This window comes from Rhinopithecus roxellana, chromosome 6, assembly GCF_007565055.1.
Source record: "Rhinopithecus roxellana isolate Shanxi Qingling chromosome 6, ASM756505v1, whole genome shotgun sequence".
In the NCBI taxonomy this organism is placed as follows: Eukaryota; Metazoa; Chordata; class Mammalia; order Primates; family Cercopithecidae; genus Rhinopithecus; species Rhinopithecus roxellana.
Genome location: NC_044554.1, coordinates 64,335,363 through 64,351,506, shown reverse-complemented (window position 1 = coordinate 64,351,506; position 16,144 = coordinate 64,335,363). Strand labels below are relative to the sequence as shown.

The 16,144-nt window shown below is 43.5% G+C and overlaps 1 protein-coding gene across 1 annotated transcript; it reads right to left on the bottom strand.

Annotated features, from left to right (window-relative positions):
• Positions 1–1,043, bottom strand: LOC104674444 (60S ribosomal protein L5). Its single transcript, XM_010378758.2, has one exon. The coding sequence runs from the start codon at positions 966–968 to the stop codon at positions 75–77; it is 894 nt and encodes a 297-aa protein (XP_010377060.2). The 5' UTR covers positions 969–1,043; the 3' UTR covers positions 1–74.
• Positions 1,044–16,144: the final 15,101 nt, after the last annotated feature.

Genomic DNA, 16,144 nt, shown 5'->3' with positions numbered 1-16,144 from the left:
TTTTTTTTTTTTTTTTTTTAGTTTCTGTCTGTACGTTTATTGTCTGTATCTGAAAAATCATCATATTGTTTGGTTTAGCTCTCAGCAGCCCGCTCCTGAGCTCTGAGGAAGCTTGCCTTCTTTTGAGCTACCCGATCCTTCTTCTGAGCGAGAGACATTTTGGGCCGGTTCCACCTCTTCTTTTTAACTTCTTTCTTGGGCTTCTTTTCATAGACTGGATTCTCTCGTATAGCAGCATGGGCTTTCTTATACATCTCCTCCATCATGTCTGGAATTACACTGTTCTTTATGTATTGAGAGAACTGTTTCTTGTAAGCATCTTCATCTTCTTCCATTAAGTAGCGCATATAATCTGCAACATTCTGGCCCATGATGTGCTTCCAGTGTACTTCTGCATTAAATTCCTTGCTTTCAGAATCATAACCAGGGAATCGTTTGGTACTGTGAGGGATAGACAAGCCTCCATCCACAGCTCCCTTCAGGGCGCCAAAAACTTTATTGCCAGTGGTAGTTCTGGCAAGGCCTGCATCCAAATAGCAGGTAAAGGCACCTGGCTGACCATCAATGCTTTCCACATTGTATTCATCGCCAGTCACCTCCACTTGGCCTTCATAGATCTTGTCCATGCCAAACCTATTGAGAAGCCTGCGGGCCAGCAGCAGGCCAGTACAATATGCTGCAGCATAATTTGTCAGGCCAACCTTCACACCATATTTTGGCAGTTCGTGTGCATATGCTGCGCAGACTATCATATCCCCCTCTATACGGGCATAAGCAATCTGACAAATGATATCTCTGTTTGTTACACGAACTATCATCCTGTATTTGGGTGTGTTGTATTTATTTTTATCCTGTATCACCAAGCGTTTCCGAGCATAGTAATCAGTTTTACCCTCTCGTCGTCTTCTAAATTTCACTTGGTATCTCTTAAAGTAGGCCTTATTCTTAACAACTTTAACAAACCCCATCCTGCGGAACAGAGACCCGCGTCCGCAGCTCGACAGAGACCTGCAGGCCCAGCGGCGCTAGGGGTGGGGGGGAAAGGGTTTGGTTGCTTTTTTGAGACAGGGTCTTGCTCTGTCACCCAAGCTGGGCAGTGGTAAGCTCTCAGCTCACTGAAGCTTCAACCTTCTGGGTTCAAGCAATCCTCCACCTCAGCCTCCCAAGTGGCTGGGACCACAGGTGCATGCCCCTATGCCTGGCTTATTTTTCAATTTTTTGCAGAGACAAGATCTTCCTATGTTACCCAGGCTGGTCTTGAATTGAACTCAAGCGATCTTCCCACCTCAACCTCCCAAAGTACTGGGAGTACATGCATGAGGCACCATGCCCAGCCGGCTCTTCAGTTCTTTTTTTCTTTTTTCTTCTTTTTGAGATGGAGTCTTGCTCTTGTCACCCCAAGCTGGAGTGCAATGGCGTGATCTTAGCTCATTGCAACCTCTGCCTCCTGAGTTCAAGTGATTCTCCTGCCTTAGCTTCTGGAGCAGCTGAGACTACAGGTGCCCACCACCATACCTAGCTAATTTTTGTATTTTTAGTAGAGACGGGGTTTCATCATGTTGGCCAGGCTGGTGTCGAACTCCTGACCTCAAGTGATTCACCCACCTCAGCCTCTCAAAGCGCTGGGATTACAGGCATGAGCCACCACACCCATCCAGCTTTTCAGTTCTTGTGTGACCAATTGTTATTTGCTTAGGACTGAGGGGTTTCCCAGGACATGAGATTTTCAGTGCCAAATGCAGGAAAGTCCCAGGCAAACACAGGTGATTGCTCACTCTAGATTTTCTTCTATTGTCTTCCCTAAGAGACACCAATTTTTTTTTTTTTTTTTTTTTTTTCTGCTTCCCTCATGCCTTTTCTGGGAACTAGACCTTCCAAGCCCAGCCTTACTCCATTTAGGGATATACTGGGAAAAACCTGGAGGAAGTTGCTGATGCAAGCCGGATCACCTGAGTTCCTCCCTGGGAATTTGCAACTGGAACCGGATGCCTGTCTCAGGTTGGCTTGTGCTCCAAAAGAGGTTTTTTTTTTTTTTTTTTTTGAGATGTAGTCCTGCTCTGTCGCCCAGGCTGGAGTACAGAGGTGAGATCTCGGCTCACCACAGCCTCCGTCTCCCAGGTTCAAGTGATTCTCTGCCTCAGCCTCTTGAGTAGCTGGAATTACAGGTGTCTGCCACCACGCCTGGCTAATTTTTATATTTTATATTTTATATTTTATAAAATTTTATATTTTATTTAATTTTTATATTTTTAGACATGGGGTTTCACCATGTTGGCCAGGCTGGTCTCAAACTCCTGGCCTCAAGTGAGCCATCTGCTTCGGCCTCCCAAAGTGCTGGGATTACAGGTGTGAGCCACTGTGCCCGGCCCCAAAAGAGATTTCAACTTAGGAATTGTCAGTGGTCATTTTCTACCATGAAGACTTTTGCAGGGATGTGGAGGTGAATGGTCAGTGGGAGAGGAAGCGCACATGCAGAGCAGAGGCGAGATGGAAACTTTCCCCACTTTCCCTCAGTGGTCTAGGCCAGGAATTCTCAAATGTGAGCCTCTGTCACCAACACCTAGAGAGTTTGTCAAAACACAGATTGCTAAACTGGGCACGATGGCTCAGCCCTGTAATCCTAGCGCTTTAAGAGGCCAAGGTGGGTGTATCACCTAAGGTCAGGAGTTTGAGACCAGCCTGGCCAACATGGCGAAACCCCATCTCTACTAAACAAAAATTAGCTGGGCATGGTGGCAGGCACCTGTAATCCCAGTTACTTGGGAGGCTGAGGCAGGAGAATCGCTTGAACCTGGGAGGCAGAGGAGGTTGCAGTGAGCTGAGATTGCGCCACTACACTCTAGCCTGGGCGACAGAGTGAGACACTGTCAGAAAGGAAAGAAAGAAAGAGAGAGAGAAAAAAGGAAGAAAAGAAAAGAGAACCCACAGTCTGCTGAGTCCCGCCACTAGAATTTTTGAGTCATGAGGTGTGACCCAAGGATCTGCTTTTCTGAGGAATTCCCAGATGGTGCCGACACTACAGGTTAGGGGCTTGACTCACGGTGAGGACCCCTGCTCTGGGCCAGAGGGCTGAACCAGAGGGCTTAGTTCAGTATCCTCCGGAGTCCCAAGCCTGTGAGCATCCAGCAGGCCCAGTCCCTGTCTTTGGGTTATATGAGCCTGTATCCTTCTAACAAATTCCCCCTTTTTCCCCCTAAACAGCTTAATTGTGGTATAATTCACATACCATACAATTCACCCACTTAAAGTATTACAACTCAGTGGTTTCTAGTATATTCACAGAAATGTACAACCATCACCACAGTCCATTTAAAAAGGAAGGAAATGTTGACACATGCAACAACACAGATGAACCAAGAGGACATTATACTAGTGAAATAAACCAGTTGCAAAAAGACAAATATTATTTGGTTCCACTCATACGAGGTATCTAGCGCAGCCAAATTCACAAAAACAAAGTAGAATGGCGGTTGCCAGGGGCTGCAGGGAGGGAAAATGGAGAGTTGTTCGATGGGCAGAGTTTGAGTTTTGCAAGATGAGGAAGTTCTGGGGACTGGCTGCACAGCAATCTTGTAACCACATTACACCAATCTGGTTCAACTTTTATGTAGCAAAGTTGTGAGCTGTTTTTCAGTGGTCATGGCCCTGCAGGTTGGAGGGGGCAATGCCCAAATGAACGTCGTGTGAAACCACGCATGGGAACTAAGTGCTTGGACCAAGGAACCGGGCTGAATTAAGAAGCAGACACTAGGCTGGTGCTGGTGGTACACGTCAGTAACACCAGCAGTTTGGGAGACTGAGGCAGAAGGATTGCTTGAGCCCAGGAGTTCGAGACCAGCCTGGGCAACATGGTGAGATCCCATCTCTAAAATAAAAAACAAAAAATAAAAATAAAAGCAGACACCATAGCAGGACCCACAGTCCAATCAGACTGAGCTCTGGGGTGACCATACGGCAGGATCTAGTCAGATTACACCTCATTACCCTATGCTAATAAAACCCAACCCAGCCTCCAGCTCCAGGAGACAGATTTGACCATTTCTTCCTATTTGTCTGTCAACTCACAAATGTTTCTCACTGCAAAAACTGTGTGTTTTGGTGTTTGGCTTTCTGTTGCATGCTGGCAAATGGACCCAGTTTTGGTTTGGTGACAATGTGAATATACTTAACACTGAACTGTACACTTAGAAATTGTGAAGATAGTGAATTTTATATTATACCTTTTTTTTTTAAACCACAATAAAAAGTAATTCTCTCTCTCTTTTTTCTTTTAAAGACATATGGTCTCTGTCACCCAGGCTGGAGTGTAGTGGTGCAGTCATAGCTCATAGCAGCCTTGAACGCCTGGGCTCAAGCCATCCTCCCACTTCAGCTTGCCAAGTAGCTGGGATTACAGGCATAAGCCACTGTGCCTGGCAAAAGTTATTTAAATTTTTTTTAATGTCTTTTAAAAGGAGACCTCCTGATGTGGTCAAAGGAAGCAGTTGGTATCCAGATTCAGCTGAACTTAATATACCTCCTTGGTTTAATTTACGGAAATATTTATATAATTCCCATTTAATCATCCTCCAAGGACTTGTCTGCTCAGAGGACCATCCTAGTTCTCCGGCCAACAATAAACAGGAACTGAGACAGAGTGATGGACGGTATGACTCTCAGTGTTTCTGTCATGGCACATTGGCCTTTATGGGTCATTGCCCATGTGTTCCAGGATTTAGGATAAATTTTAATATGTCACTCTGCGTGGGCTAAGGATTGCGTTTCATTAGGGAAAGGCTGGGTCAACAAGCAAAGGGGAAGCAGGAGTCTCCCACTCTTCTGTCATCCCATAGAGAAGTATGCGAAGGTCAGGGTCTCAGGTGGATCTGCAGGATAGGTCCATGTCCTGCTGTACTTGTTAGGCAGTAAATGTAAGAAACCAGTCTGTGAGTGGGGAACAATGAGTTGTTTGGGTACTGGGCAGCTTGGATGGAGGGTGCCAGGGGTTCAGAGGAGATGGCAGGAACTCCAGCTTCCCAGTATTTGGAGACCTCGTGCCTGTGGGAAGGTGCAGTCACCCTGTGTGAGAAAGGAGTCTGCCCATGCTGTGGAGGCTGAGTTTGGGACAGTTCCTTCCACCAGGAATAGGCCTACTTGCAGTTCCAACTGGCTGGCCCAGGTAACCTTGAAAGAGCTTCCAGAGCAGCTTCCAGGCAATTCTGCTCATTTCACCACAGTTTCTGAATTCAAAAATAAATGAAAAACATATTTGTCCTATCTGGTGTTCTTTGTTTTCTATGACTCTGCTGCTTTCCTCTAGAAGAATCACAAATTTGCCTACTATAATTGCCTATGTGTGGTCTCCTTTTCAAGAAGCAGCTCTAGGATTGCTTGAGCCTGGGAGGTCCAGGCTACAGTGAGCTGTGATTGCGCCACTGCATTCCAGCCTGGGTGACAGGGCAAGATCCTGTGTCAATAAATACATAGATGAGTAAAAAGCAGCTCTTATGAGGGATATGAACAGGCTTCTAAAGAAACACAAAAGACTAATAGGTACATGAAAATATATTAAGCCTCACCAGTAGTCAATGAAATGCAAGTAAAGAGCAATAACGTAGCACTTTTCAATTACCATATTGGAAACAGTTTACATATTGAAAAATGTTTATCTATATTATCAAGGTTCTGGGGTAAAGGGTGTCATCTTGGAGTGCTGAGGGGCATTCTAGCAATCTATGCCAAAATGTTGAATATCTGCGACCTCTGACCCACAAAACTACATTCCTAGGAATTTATTCTAACTAGGTAATCTGACAAGTGAGCAATGATAGATGTACAAGATTATTTGACAATGTATTGCCTACGAAGTAAAAAATGGAAACACTATATACACCTATGGACAGGTAGTTAAATTCTGAAACATCCACAGAGTGAAATACTAGGCAGTCATGACAAAGAATGATGCATACTACCATATGCCACCAATTCTAAAATGATTATTTTATGCATTTTCACAGTTATTACAGTCCATGGCATATCACAGTTTAATTGGCAGCATTTTTTTTTCTTTCTTAATGGCACCTAAACTTACAGGGCATTTAACAGGTGATAGTATATTATGTTTGATGAAATATTGTATATTCGCTGACCTATGGTTGAGTGGAAAATGGGCTAACCATATGTAATGTGGTTCCAGTTACATGTAAATTTTAAGATATGTTTATATTGCCCAGGTGCGGTGGTTCACGCCTGTAATCCCAACACTTTGGGAATCTGGGGGTGGGGGGACTGGATCACGAGGTCAGGAGTTCGAGACCAGCCTGGCCAATATGGTGAAACCCCATCTCTACTAAAAATACAAAAATTAGCCAGGCGTGGTGGCTCGCACCTGTAGTCCCAGCTACTTGAGAGGCTGAGGCAGGAGGATCGCTTGAACCCAGGAGGCAGAGGTTGCAGTGAGCCGAGATCGTGCCACTGCACTGCAGCCTGGGTGACAGAATGAGACTCTGTCTCAGAAAAAAAAAAAAGATATTTTTATATTTATACATGCATGCACATACCAGAAGTTAGCAGAGACCCCATCCCCACCCCTTCCCTGCCTCATTTCTTGGGATTCCCGGCAGAGTTTACATAGATTCCCTGCTAAGGCCACAGGCTGCTGAAATCCAAAATCATCCCTGTAGATTTCCGCCAGCCCCAGCACTCCTTTTCCCATGGTCTCCCCTCCTGCCATCAGAGCTGCTTACAAGGAATTCCATCTAGAACTCCCCGTCATGTAGATGGAGCCACTCAGAGCATTCATGAGTTATTTCTGGAAATGCTTGGTGACCATTTGGAGATGGCAGGGAATAGTCACATGGGCAGATTACAGCTTTTCTGTTCCTATTAGCTTCCTCTTTCCTTCTTTCACCCCTTTCTAGAAGGAGTAAAAGAATTTCTTCTCTTCATCTTGTGTGTAGAATTTGGGATGGAAGCCTGGCTTAAGGGATATTTGCTCCTTTTTGGCACAGTCTCCGAAAATGTCAACATTTCAAAGTGTTTGAAGGCAATACATTGACAGAATGGTTGTTGAGACTGCGAGAAAGAATGTTTGAGAAAGCAGTGTGTCTTAGTCCATTTGTGCTACGATACCACAGACTGGGTGGCTGATACCCAACAGAAATTGATTTCTCACAGTTCTAGAAGCTGGGAAGTCCAAGATCAAGGTACAGGCAGATGCAGTGTCTGGTGAGGGCCCATTTCTTGGTTCATAGATTGCAGCATCTTGCTGTGTCTTCACATGGTAGAAGTGGCTGTGCCGTTCTCTGGGGCCTCTTTTACAAAGTTACTAATTTTATTGATTAAGTCTCTGCCCTCATGACCTTATCTCTTAAAACTCCAACTTGCTCATGTCATCATATTGGAGATGAGGTTTCAATGTATCAATTTTGGGCGGACACAAGCATTCAAACCATAACACAGTGTGAAAATAACACAGTGAGAAAGCTAGAGAAGTGCTCAAAAATGGGTGTTTTTAGGTGCTTGCCAGCTACCATCACCAAACAGTGCAGAGAGACTGTTGCCTTTCTTGGGTATTCTACTGACCATTAATTTTTACCTCTAACCCAAACGTTTATTAAAATATTTTCTTCCAGTTTTCATCAAACTTAAACTGTTGCTCTGTAAAAGACTGTTAAGAGAATGAAATAATAAACTACAGATGAGGCATAATATTGCAAATCACACACATGGCAAACAATTTGCACCTGGAATATATAAAGAACTCTCAAAATTCAGTAGTAAGAAATGGGCAAACAACCCAATTTAAAAATGGGCAAAAAACTTGAACAGACAATTCACCAAAGAAAATATATAGAAGACAAATAAGTACATGAAAAGATTTTCAACATTATTGGCCATCAGGGAAATACAAATTGAGACATCACTACACACTTAATAGAATAATAAAAACAAAAAATAACAGGCCAGGCATGGCAGCTCACATCTGTAATCCTGGCACTTTTGGAGGCTGAGGTGGGAAGATCACTTGAGGCCAGGAGTTCAAGACCAACCTGGCCAACATGGTGAAACCCCTCTCTACTAAAAATACAAAAATTAGCTGGGCCTCATAGTGCACACCTGTAATCCCAGCTACTCAGGTGGCTGAGGCATAAGAATCACTTCAGGCCGGGCGTGGTGACTCACGCCTGTAATCCCAGCACTTTGGGAGGCCAAGGCAGGTGGATCATGAGGTCGAGATCGAGACCATCCTGGCTAACACGGGGAAACCCCGACTCTACTAAAAATACAAAAAACTTAGCCAGGTGTGGTGGCGGGCGCCTGTAGTCCCAGCTACTCGGGAGGCTGAGGCAGGAGAATGGTGAACCCGGGAGGCGGAGCTTGCAGTGAGCCGAGATCGCGCCACCGTACTCTAGCCTGGGTGACAGAGCAAGACTCCATCTCAAAAAAACAACGAAAAAATCATTTGAACCTGGGAAGTGGAGGTTGCAGTGAGCCAAGATTGCGCCACTGCACTCCAGCTAGGGCAATAGGACAAGACTCTGTCTCAAAAGAAAAAAAAGAAAGATACTAGGAACACCTAGTGCTGACGAGAATGTGAAACAACTTCAACTCCCACACATTTCTGGTAGGAATGCAAAATGGTACAGCCACTTGGAAAACAGTTGGGCAACTTGTAAAGTTAGACATATACCTACCACATGACCCAGCAACCCCACTCTTAGGTATTTACAGAAATGAAAACATATGTGCACACAAAATTCTGCACGTGAATGTTTATAGCAGCACTGTTCATAGTTACCCCCAACTAGAAATTATCCAGATGCTCTTCAGTGGCTGAAACTATAAAGAAACTTTTTTTTTTTTGAGATGGAGTCTCGTTCTGTGGCCCAGGCTGGAGTGCAGTGGCATGATCTCGGCTCACTGCAAGCTCTGCCTCCCGGTTCAAGTGATTCTCCTGCTTCAGCCTCGAGAGTAGCTGGGATTACAGGCGTGTGCCACCACGCCTGGTTAATTTTCATATTTTTTGCAAAGATGGGCTTTCACCATGTGGGTCAGGCTGGTCTCAAACTCCTGATCTCGTAATGCACCTGCCTCGGCCTCTCACAGTGCTGGGATTACAGGTGTAAGCCACCGTGTCCGGCCAAGAAACTTTTTTCATTGGTACATTCATACAATGAGATACCAGTCAACAATGGAAAGAAATGAATTATCGACACTGGTAACAACTGGGATGATCCTCAGAGGCATTACAGTGAGTGTGAGAAGCCAGTCTCAAGACTTACATATTGACTGGATGCAGTGGCTGACACCTGTAATCCCAGCACTTTGGGAGGCCAAGGCAGGAGGATCGCTTGAGACCAGGAGTTTGAACCAGGCTGGGCAACAGAGTGGGACCCTATCTCTACAAAATATGCAAAAATTAGCCAGTTGTGGTGGCACATGCCTATAGTCCCAACCACTCTGGAGGCTAAGGTGAAAGGATCACTTGAGGCCAGGAAGTCGAAGCTGCAGTGAGCCATGTTTGTGCCAATGCACTCCAGCTTGGTCAACAGAGCAAGATCATGTCTCAAAAAAAAAAAAAGTTACATACTGTATGATTTCATTATATGACATTCTCAAAAAGACAAAACTATAGTGTTGAAGGACATATTAGTGATTTCTAGGGATGTGGAATTGAGGGGTGGATATAATTACAGAAAGATAGCATAAAGCCAACCACAATGGCTCACACCTGTAATCCTAGCACTTTTGGAGGCCAAGATGGGAAGACTGATTGAGCCCAGGAATTCGAGACAAGCCTGGGCAACAGGAGACCCTGTCTCCGCAAAAACCTTAAAAAATTAGCTGTGTGTGGTGGTGTGCACCTGTAGTCCTAGCTCCTTGGAAGACTGAAGTGGGAGGATCACCTGAGTCCAGGGAGGTCAAGGCTGCAGTGAACCATGATTATGCCACTCCAGCCTGTGTAACAGAATGAGACCTTGTCTCCAAAGAAGACAGCCTAAGAGAGTTTAGAGGGGTGATGAAGCCATTCTGTATCTTGATTGTGGAGGTGGTTAAAAGAATCTGCACGTATTAAAACTTGTAGTTCTTTCAAAAGAGGGTCAATATTACTGTATGTTAATTTCTTTGTTAATTAAAAACTTTTTTTTTATTTTACTTTTTGGACACAGAGTCTTGCTTTGTCACCTAAGCTGGAGTGCAGGGGCGTGTGATCACAGCTCACTGGCAGCCTTGACCTCCTGGGCTCAAGCAATCCCCTCACCTCAATTCTCCGAGTAGCTGGGACTACAGGCATGCACCACCATGCCCAGCTAATTTTTGTATTTTTAGTAGATACAGCGTTTCACCATGTTGGCCAGGCTGGTCTCAAACTCCTGACCTCAAGTGATCTGCCTGCCTTGGCATCTCAAGTACTGGGATGACAGGCGTGAACCATCATCCCCAGACTTCTTTGCCAATTTTTTAATAGAAATAGGATCTTGCTATGTTGCCCAGGCTCGTCTCAAACTCCTAGCCTCAAGCAATCCTCCCAAATCCTTGGCCTCCCAAAGCACTGGAATTACAAGTGTGAGCCACCTTGTCTGTTCTGTGTGTTAATTTATAAGACAAAAATTTTAAAACTTCATCCAAGGAACACAGAGCTAAGCAAAGAATTCTCAAAAAAGAAACACAAGATAGTGGTAACAAGTTTCCTCTGGGGAAGGATGCTGTAAATCAAGGAAAGAAGAAAGACATCCTTTTACAGGATTATACACTTTTTAACTCTTTGAATCATATATCATGCATGAATGTTACCTTTCCCTTCTGCAAAAAAAAAAAAAAAAAAAAATCATATTGAAACACTTCCCCTTTTACATTCTGGTGATTACAGTTTCCCCCTCTAATTACATTTGTACACATCTATAAATGGGACTAGCTAGGGAGAGCACCAAAATGTTTAGTGACCAGCCGGGCACGGTGGCTCATGCCTGTAATCCCAGCACTTTGGCTGAGGTGAGCGGATCACCTGAGTTCAGGAGTTTGAGACCAGTCTGGCCAACATCATGAAACCCTGTCTCTACTAAAAATATAAAAATTAGCCGGGCGTGGTGGCACAAGCCTGTAGTCCCAGATACTCAGGAGGCTGAGGCTGGAGAATTGCTTGAATCTGGGAGGCAGAGGTTGCAGCAAGCCAAGATGGTGCCATTGCACTCCAGCCTGGATGACAAGAGCAAAGCTCTGTCTCAAAAAAAACCAAACAAACAAAATTTGCAGTGATTACCTCTGAGCAATGGGACTAAAGGAGTTTCTTTTGTTTGAGACAGGGTCTCACTCTGTCATCCAGGTTGGAGTGGAGTGGCGCAATCACAGATCACTGCAGCTTCCACCTCCCTAGCTCAGGTGATACACCCACCTCAGCATCCCAAGTAGCTGGAACGACAGGCAAGCACCACCTGTAGCCAAGGCCAATTTTTGTATTTTTTGTAGAAGCAGGGTCTCACTATGTTAATTTATAAGACAAATATTATGTTGCCCAGTCTGGTCTGGAACTCCTGGGCTCAAACAATCCTCCCACCTCGGCCTTCCAAAATGCTGGGATTACAGGTGTGAGTCATTGTGCCCAGCCTTAAGGAGATTTTTACTTTCTTCTTATACTTTTCTATTTTCTCTGCCAGAATAGATGATATTTACAATTTTTAAAAGCTATTTTCATTTTGGAAAAAAAAAGAGAACATATTAGAGGAAAAACCATAAGCTCACAGAGAATGAAAACCATGTTTGAGTGCCTTTGGGTACTATAAACTATCGGACATGGTACAGGTACTGAGTATTCTACCGAGTAAGACATTTTGCTTGAAAGTTATAGACAAGGTGTAACTATAATGGATATCGATTGTATTTCTTTATATTAAACTCTGAATACCACAGGTGTTCATAGAATAATAATCTACCTTAGAAAGGAGTTTTACTATTTGCATTAAAAGTTTTAAGGCAAGCAAGACAGTTATGAGTTTGCCCCACTTTACAAATGAATGAGGAAACTGAGGTTTAGAGAGGTAGTTACTGGCAATGACAGAATTTAGACCAGTCTCTTGATACCAAACCTAGTATGTATTCCAGGACACTCCCACTATCTCTTCCCAGTTCTCAAAGAACTATACTAAGATGAAAATAGCTAACTCTGACACTCTTTTCAACATATTCTTTGAACCAGCAGAGAGCTGATTGATGTCATCTAAGAGAAGTGGTTTGGAGCTGGGAAAGATTTCTTCAGGGCAATCACTTTTTTTTTTTTTTTTTTCTGAAATGGAGTCTGCTCTGTTGCCCAGGTTGGAGTGCAATAGCACTATCTCAGCTCACTGCAACCTCTGCCTCCCGGATTCAAGCGATTCTTCTGCCTCAGCCTCCTGAGTAGCTGGGATTACAGGCACATGCCGTCATGCCCAGCTAATTTTTAAATTTTTTTGTAGAGACAGAGTCTCATTTTGTTGCCCAGGCTGGGCTCAAACTCTTGGGCTCAAGTGATCCTTCCACCTTTGCCTCCCAAAGTGCTGGGATTACAGGCATGAGCCACTGCTCCTGGCCAATCCCTCCTTCTAACACAGTAACAGAGCTGTTAGCTGGCATATTACTAAGAATAAAAACTACATTTCCAGCCTCCTTTGCAGCTAGCTATGGTGACAGGGACTAAGTTCTAGCCAAGGGATGTAAGTGAAAGTGTTCTGCAGCAGCTTCTAGAAACCTTCTTTAAAAGACACCTGGCACGGTTCATCCCTTTCCCTTCTTCATCCCTTCTTCCATCTTGCTCCCTGGAAAGCAGATATAATGGCCACCCCCTTAGACAATATGTTGACTCTAGGAATGGAGGGATGCATGACAGAACAGTGATTTAGAACAGGGATTCTACACCTGGAGACCATGGATAGAATAAAGAGATCTGTGAACTTGCGTGGGATTACTTTTACTAACCTCTAATAGAAATTTACCATGTCCTTCAGTCATGAATGTAGTCAAAAGATCATAATGTATTACCAGTACATTTGATGTGTTCATATTACAGTATAATTGTGGGTATCATGATGTATCATTATGCTTGTCACCACTTGAAAATTATGGTAGTTATTAGATCTGCCACTAGAACTTGTTTAATGTATTAACATAGAAGCATATATATTAACTATCAAAATTTAAAAATATACTTTAATAACTATGTTTTGAAATAATTGGCTTTTGTTATAGTCTTATGTGTTTTAGTCTATTTGCTTTAAATCATTACTCTGAGAAAGGGTCTATAGGCTCACCAGATTGCCAAAGGGGTCTATGGCACCAACAAGATTATGGCCTCTGCTCTTCACGAAGCCTGGGTGCCTGACACTGTGCAGTGCTCACTAACCCTGGACCACCTACCTCTGGAATTTTACAAGAGAAAGCAATATACTTTGTTGAAAGGGAGTCTCCCTCTGTCGCTAGGCTGGAGTGCAGTGGTGCAATCTCAGCTCACTGCAACCTCTGCCTCCTGAGTTCAAGCGATTCCCCCGCCTCAGCCTCCCGAGTAGCTGAGACTATAGGCCTGCACCACCACACCCAGCTAACTTTTTTTGTAATTTAATAGAGATGGGGTTTCACCATGTGGGCCAGGATGGTGTCAATCTCCTGACCTCGTGATGTGCCCGCCTTGGCCTCCCAAAGTGCTGGGATTGTAGCCATGAGCTACCACACCCAGCTAGTGTTTTAGGTTTTTTTCTGTTATTACCAAACTGAATTCTAACAAATATTCATGATAATTTTATTCCTCTTACTTTTAAGTTCCTGCAGTCCCAAAGTACAATAGTAAATTTAAGATTCTGGGCTGGGTGTGGTGACTCACGCCTGTAGCCTTAGCACTTTGGGAAGCCAAGGTGGGAGGATCGCTTCAGCCCAGGAGTTTGAGACCAGCCTGGGTAACATAGGGAGACCTCATTTCTATTAAAAAAAAAGAAAGATTCTGGAATGCTTCAGACTCCATGTTATATAAGCTTTCTGACAGTGTGATGAATCAGGGAGGAGTGAGTTAACGAATTTCTGACCAGACAACTGACTGGAAAAAACAGCTTATGGAGTGCTCAGTATATCATTTCATTCCTCGGGTTCACGTAACAAAGGTTCAAAAGCTCAGAGCATATTTCATTTCACGTGATTAATCTTACCCCCGGCACCACTTTTGTATCTCTCCTCAGTAACTGTATGGGCATAATCTTCATACAGTTGGTGCGATGATTAAATGAGTGAATAATATATGTAAATGTGGGTGAATGGAAAAACTGGGAGAGTCAAAAGTGAGCAGAGGCTCTTCATTTCTACTTTTGTCACAAACCACATTAAATTGTAAATAAGGCCCTTCTCTACTTGACTTGAGGCAGCAGATTGTCTAGAAGCCTACGGACAGCAATTTCTCTGACAAGACAAAGTAGATATTTTATACCAGGGGTTGGCAAACGATTGCCCACAGGCCAAATTTGGCCCAGTCTGTTTTTGTATGGTGCAAACTAAAAATGATTTTTAAATTTTTAAAGAGTTATAGAAGAAAAAATAACCCAACCCTCAATGTCTACAGGAGCCACGGAAAGAAATGCGGAACGAAGACAAATCACCCACCAGAACTGTTAGCAAGAGAAGCGCTGGCAGTAATAGGTCCCCTTACAAAGAAGAAACTTAGAATGAAGCTTTTCCCAAACAGCCCGAAAGGTCTTTTATCCTCCATAAGAAGCTGCTCACCCAATTTTTGGCAAATCCTCATTTTTGCTTCAAAAATAACAGTGAACCCTTACCTATGTTTATCATGTGCCAAGAACTGATCTAGTCATCTTACATATATTGTTATTTTTAATAGCAATTTAAATAAGGTTTATTTTTTTAAAGGTGGTTATTTTTATTTTTTGCAATGCCATGGTTGTAGGAGTGTATGAAGAGGTAACACATCTCCTTCTCCTTGAACATACTTTTTTTTTTTTAACCTTCTGCACAAAGGTAAAATTTTTTGTTAATCCCATAGTTAACGGTATAAAACACAGGTCATGGCTGGGTGCAGTGGCTCACGCCTGTAACTTTGGGAGGCTGAGGCGGGTGGATCACGAGGTCAGGAGTTCAAGATCAGCCTGGCCAAGATGGTGAAACCCCATCTCTACTAAAAACTACAAAAAAAAAAATTAGCTGGGCGCGGTGGCAGGCACCTGTAATCCCAGTTACTTGGGAGGCTAAGGCAGGAGAATCACTTGAACCCGGGAAGCAGAGATTGCACTGAGCCGAGATCACACCACTGCACTCCAGCCTGGGCGACAGAGTAAGATTCCATCTAGGAAAAAAAAAAAAAAAAAGCCAAAGTTCAGCAAACTCTTCCTCCAACAGGCCAAGTAGTTAATATTTTAGGTTTTACAGACCACATATTTTTTCTTTTATAACTCTTTAAAAATTTAAAAATCATTTTTAGTTTGCACCATACAAAAACAGACTGGGCCAAATTTGGCCTGTGGGCAATCGTTTGCCAACCCCTGGTATAAAATATCTGCTTTGTCTTGTCAGAGAAATTGCTGTCCGTAGGCTTCTGACAATCTGCTGCCTCAAGTCAAGTAGAGAAGGGCCTTATTTACAATTTAATGTGGTTTCTGACAAAAGTAGAAATGAAGAGCCTCTGCTCACTTTTGACTCCCCCAGTTTTTCCATTCACTCATTTACATATATTATTCACTCATTTAATCTTCGCACCAACGGTATGAGGATTATGCCCATTTTATAGATGAGGAAAGTGAGGCATAAAAAGGATAATGAACTTGCTTAAGGTCAGAACAGAAAAACCAGGATTGGAACCCAAGCAACCAACTCCAGAGTTTGTGCTTGAACCCAGGAAGCCTGGGGACCCAGGAAGCTGAGGAATAGGAATACCAATCAATGTGGCTGGAAATAGGGGATGCCTTGGAATGGAGCCATGTGGCATGGGAGAAGTTGGAGGACACTGGTGAGGGTAGAAAGCAAAATGAATTTTAGGGAGTATGGTTTGGAGGGAGCTTTCAGGGTAAAAGGATAGTGACATGACAAAGGGGAGGTAACAGAATATTGTAGTCCTTTGTATTCTTTCAAAACAGCTTTATTGAGGTATAATTGACATACAATAAACTACATGTTTATAGTGTAATTGGATAGGATTTGA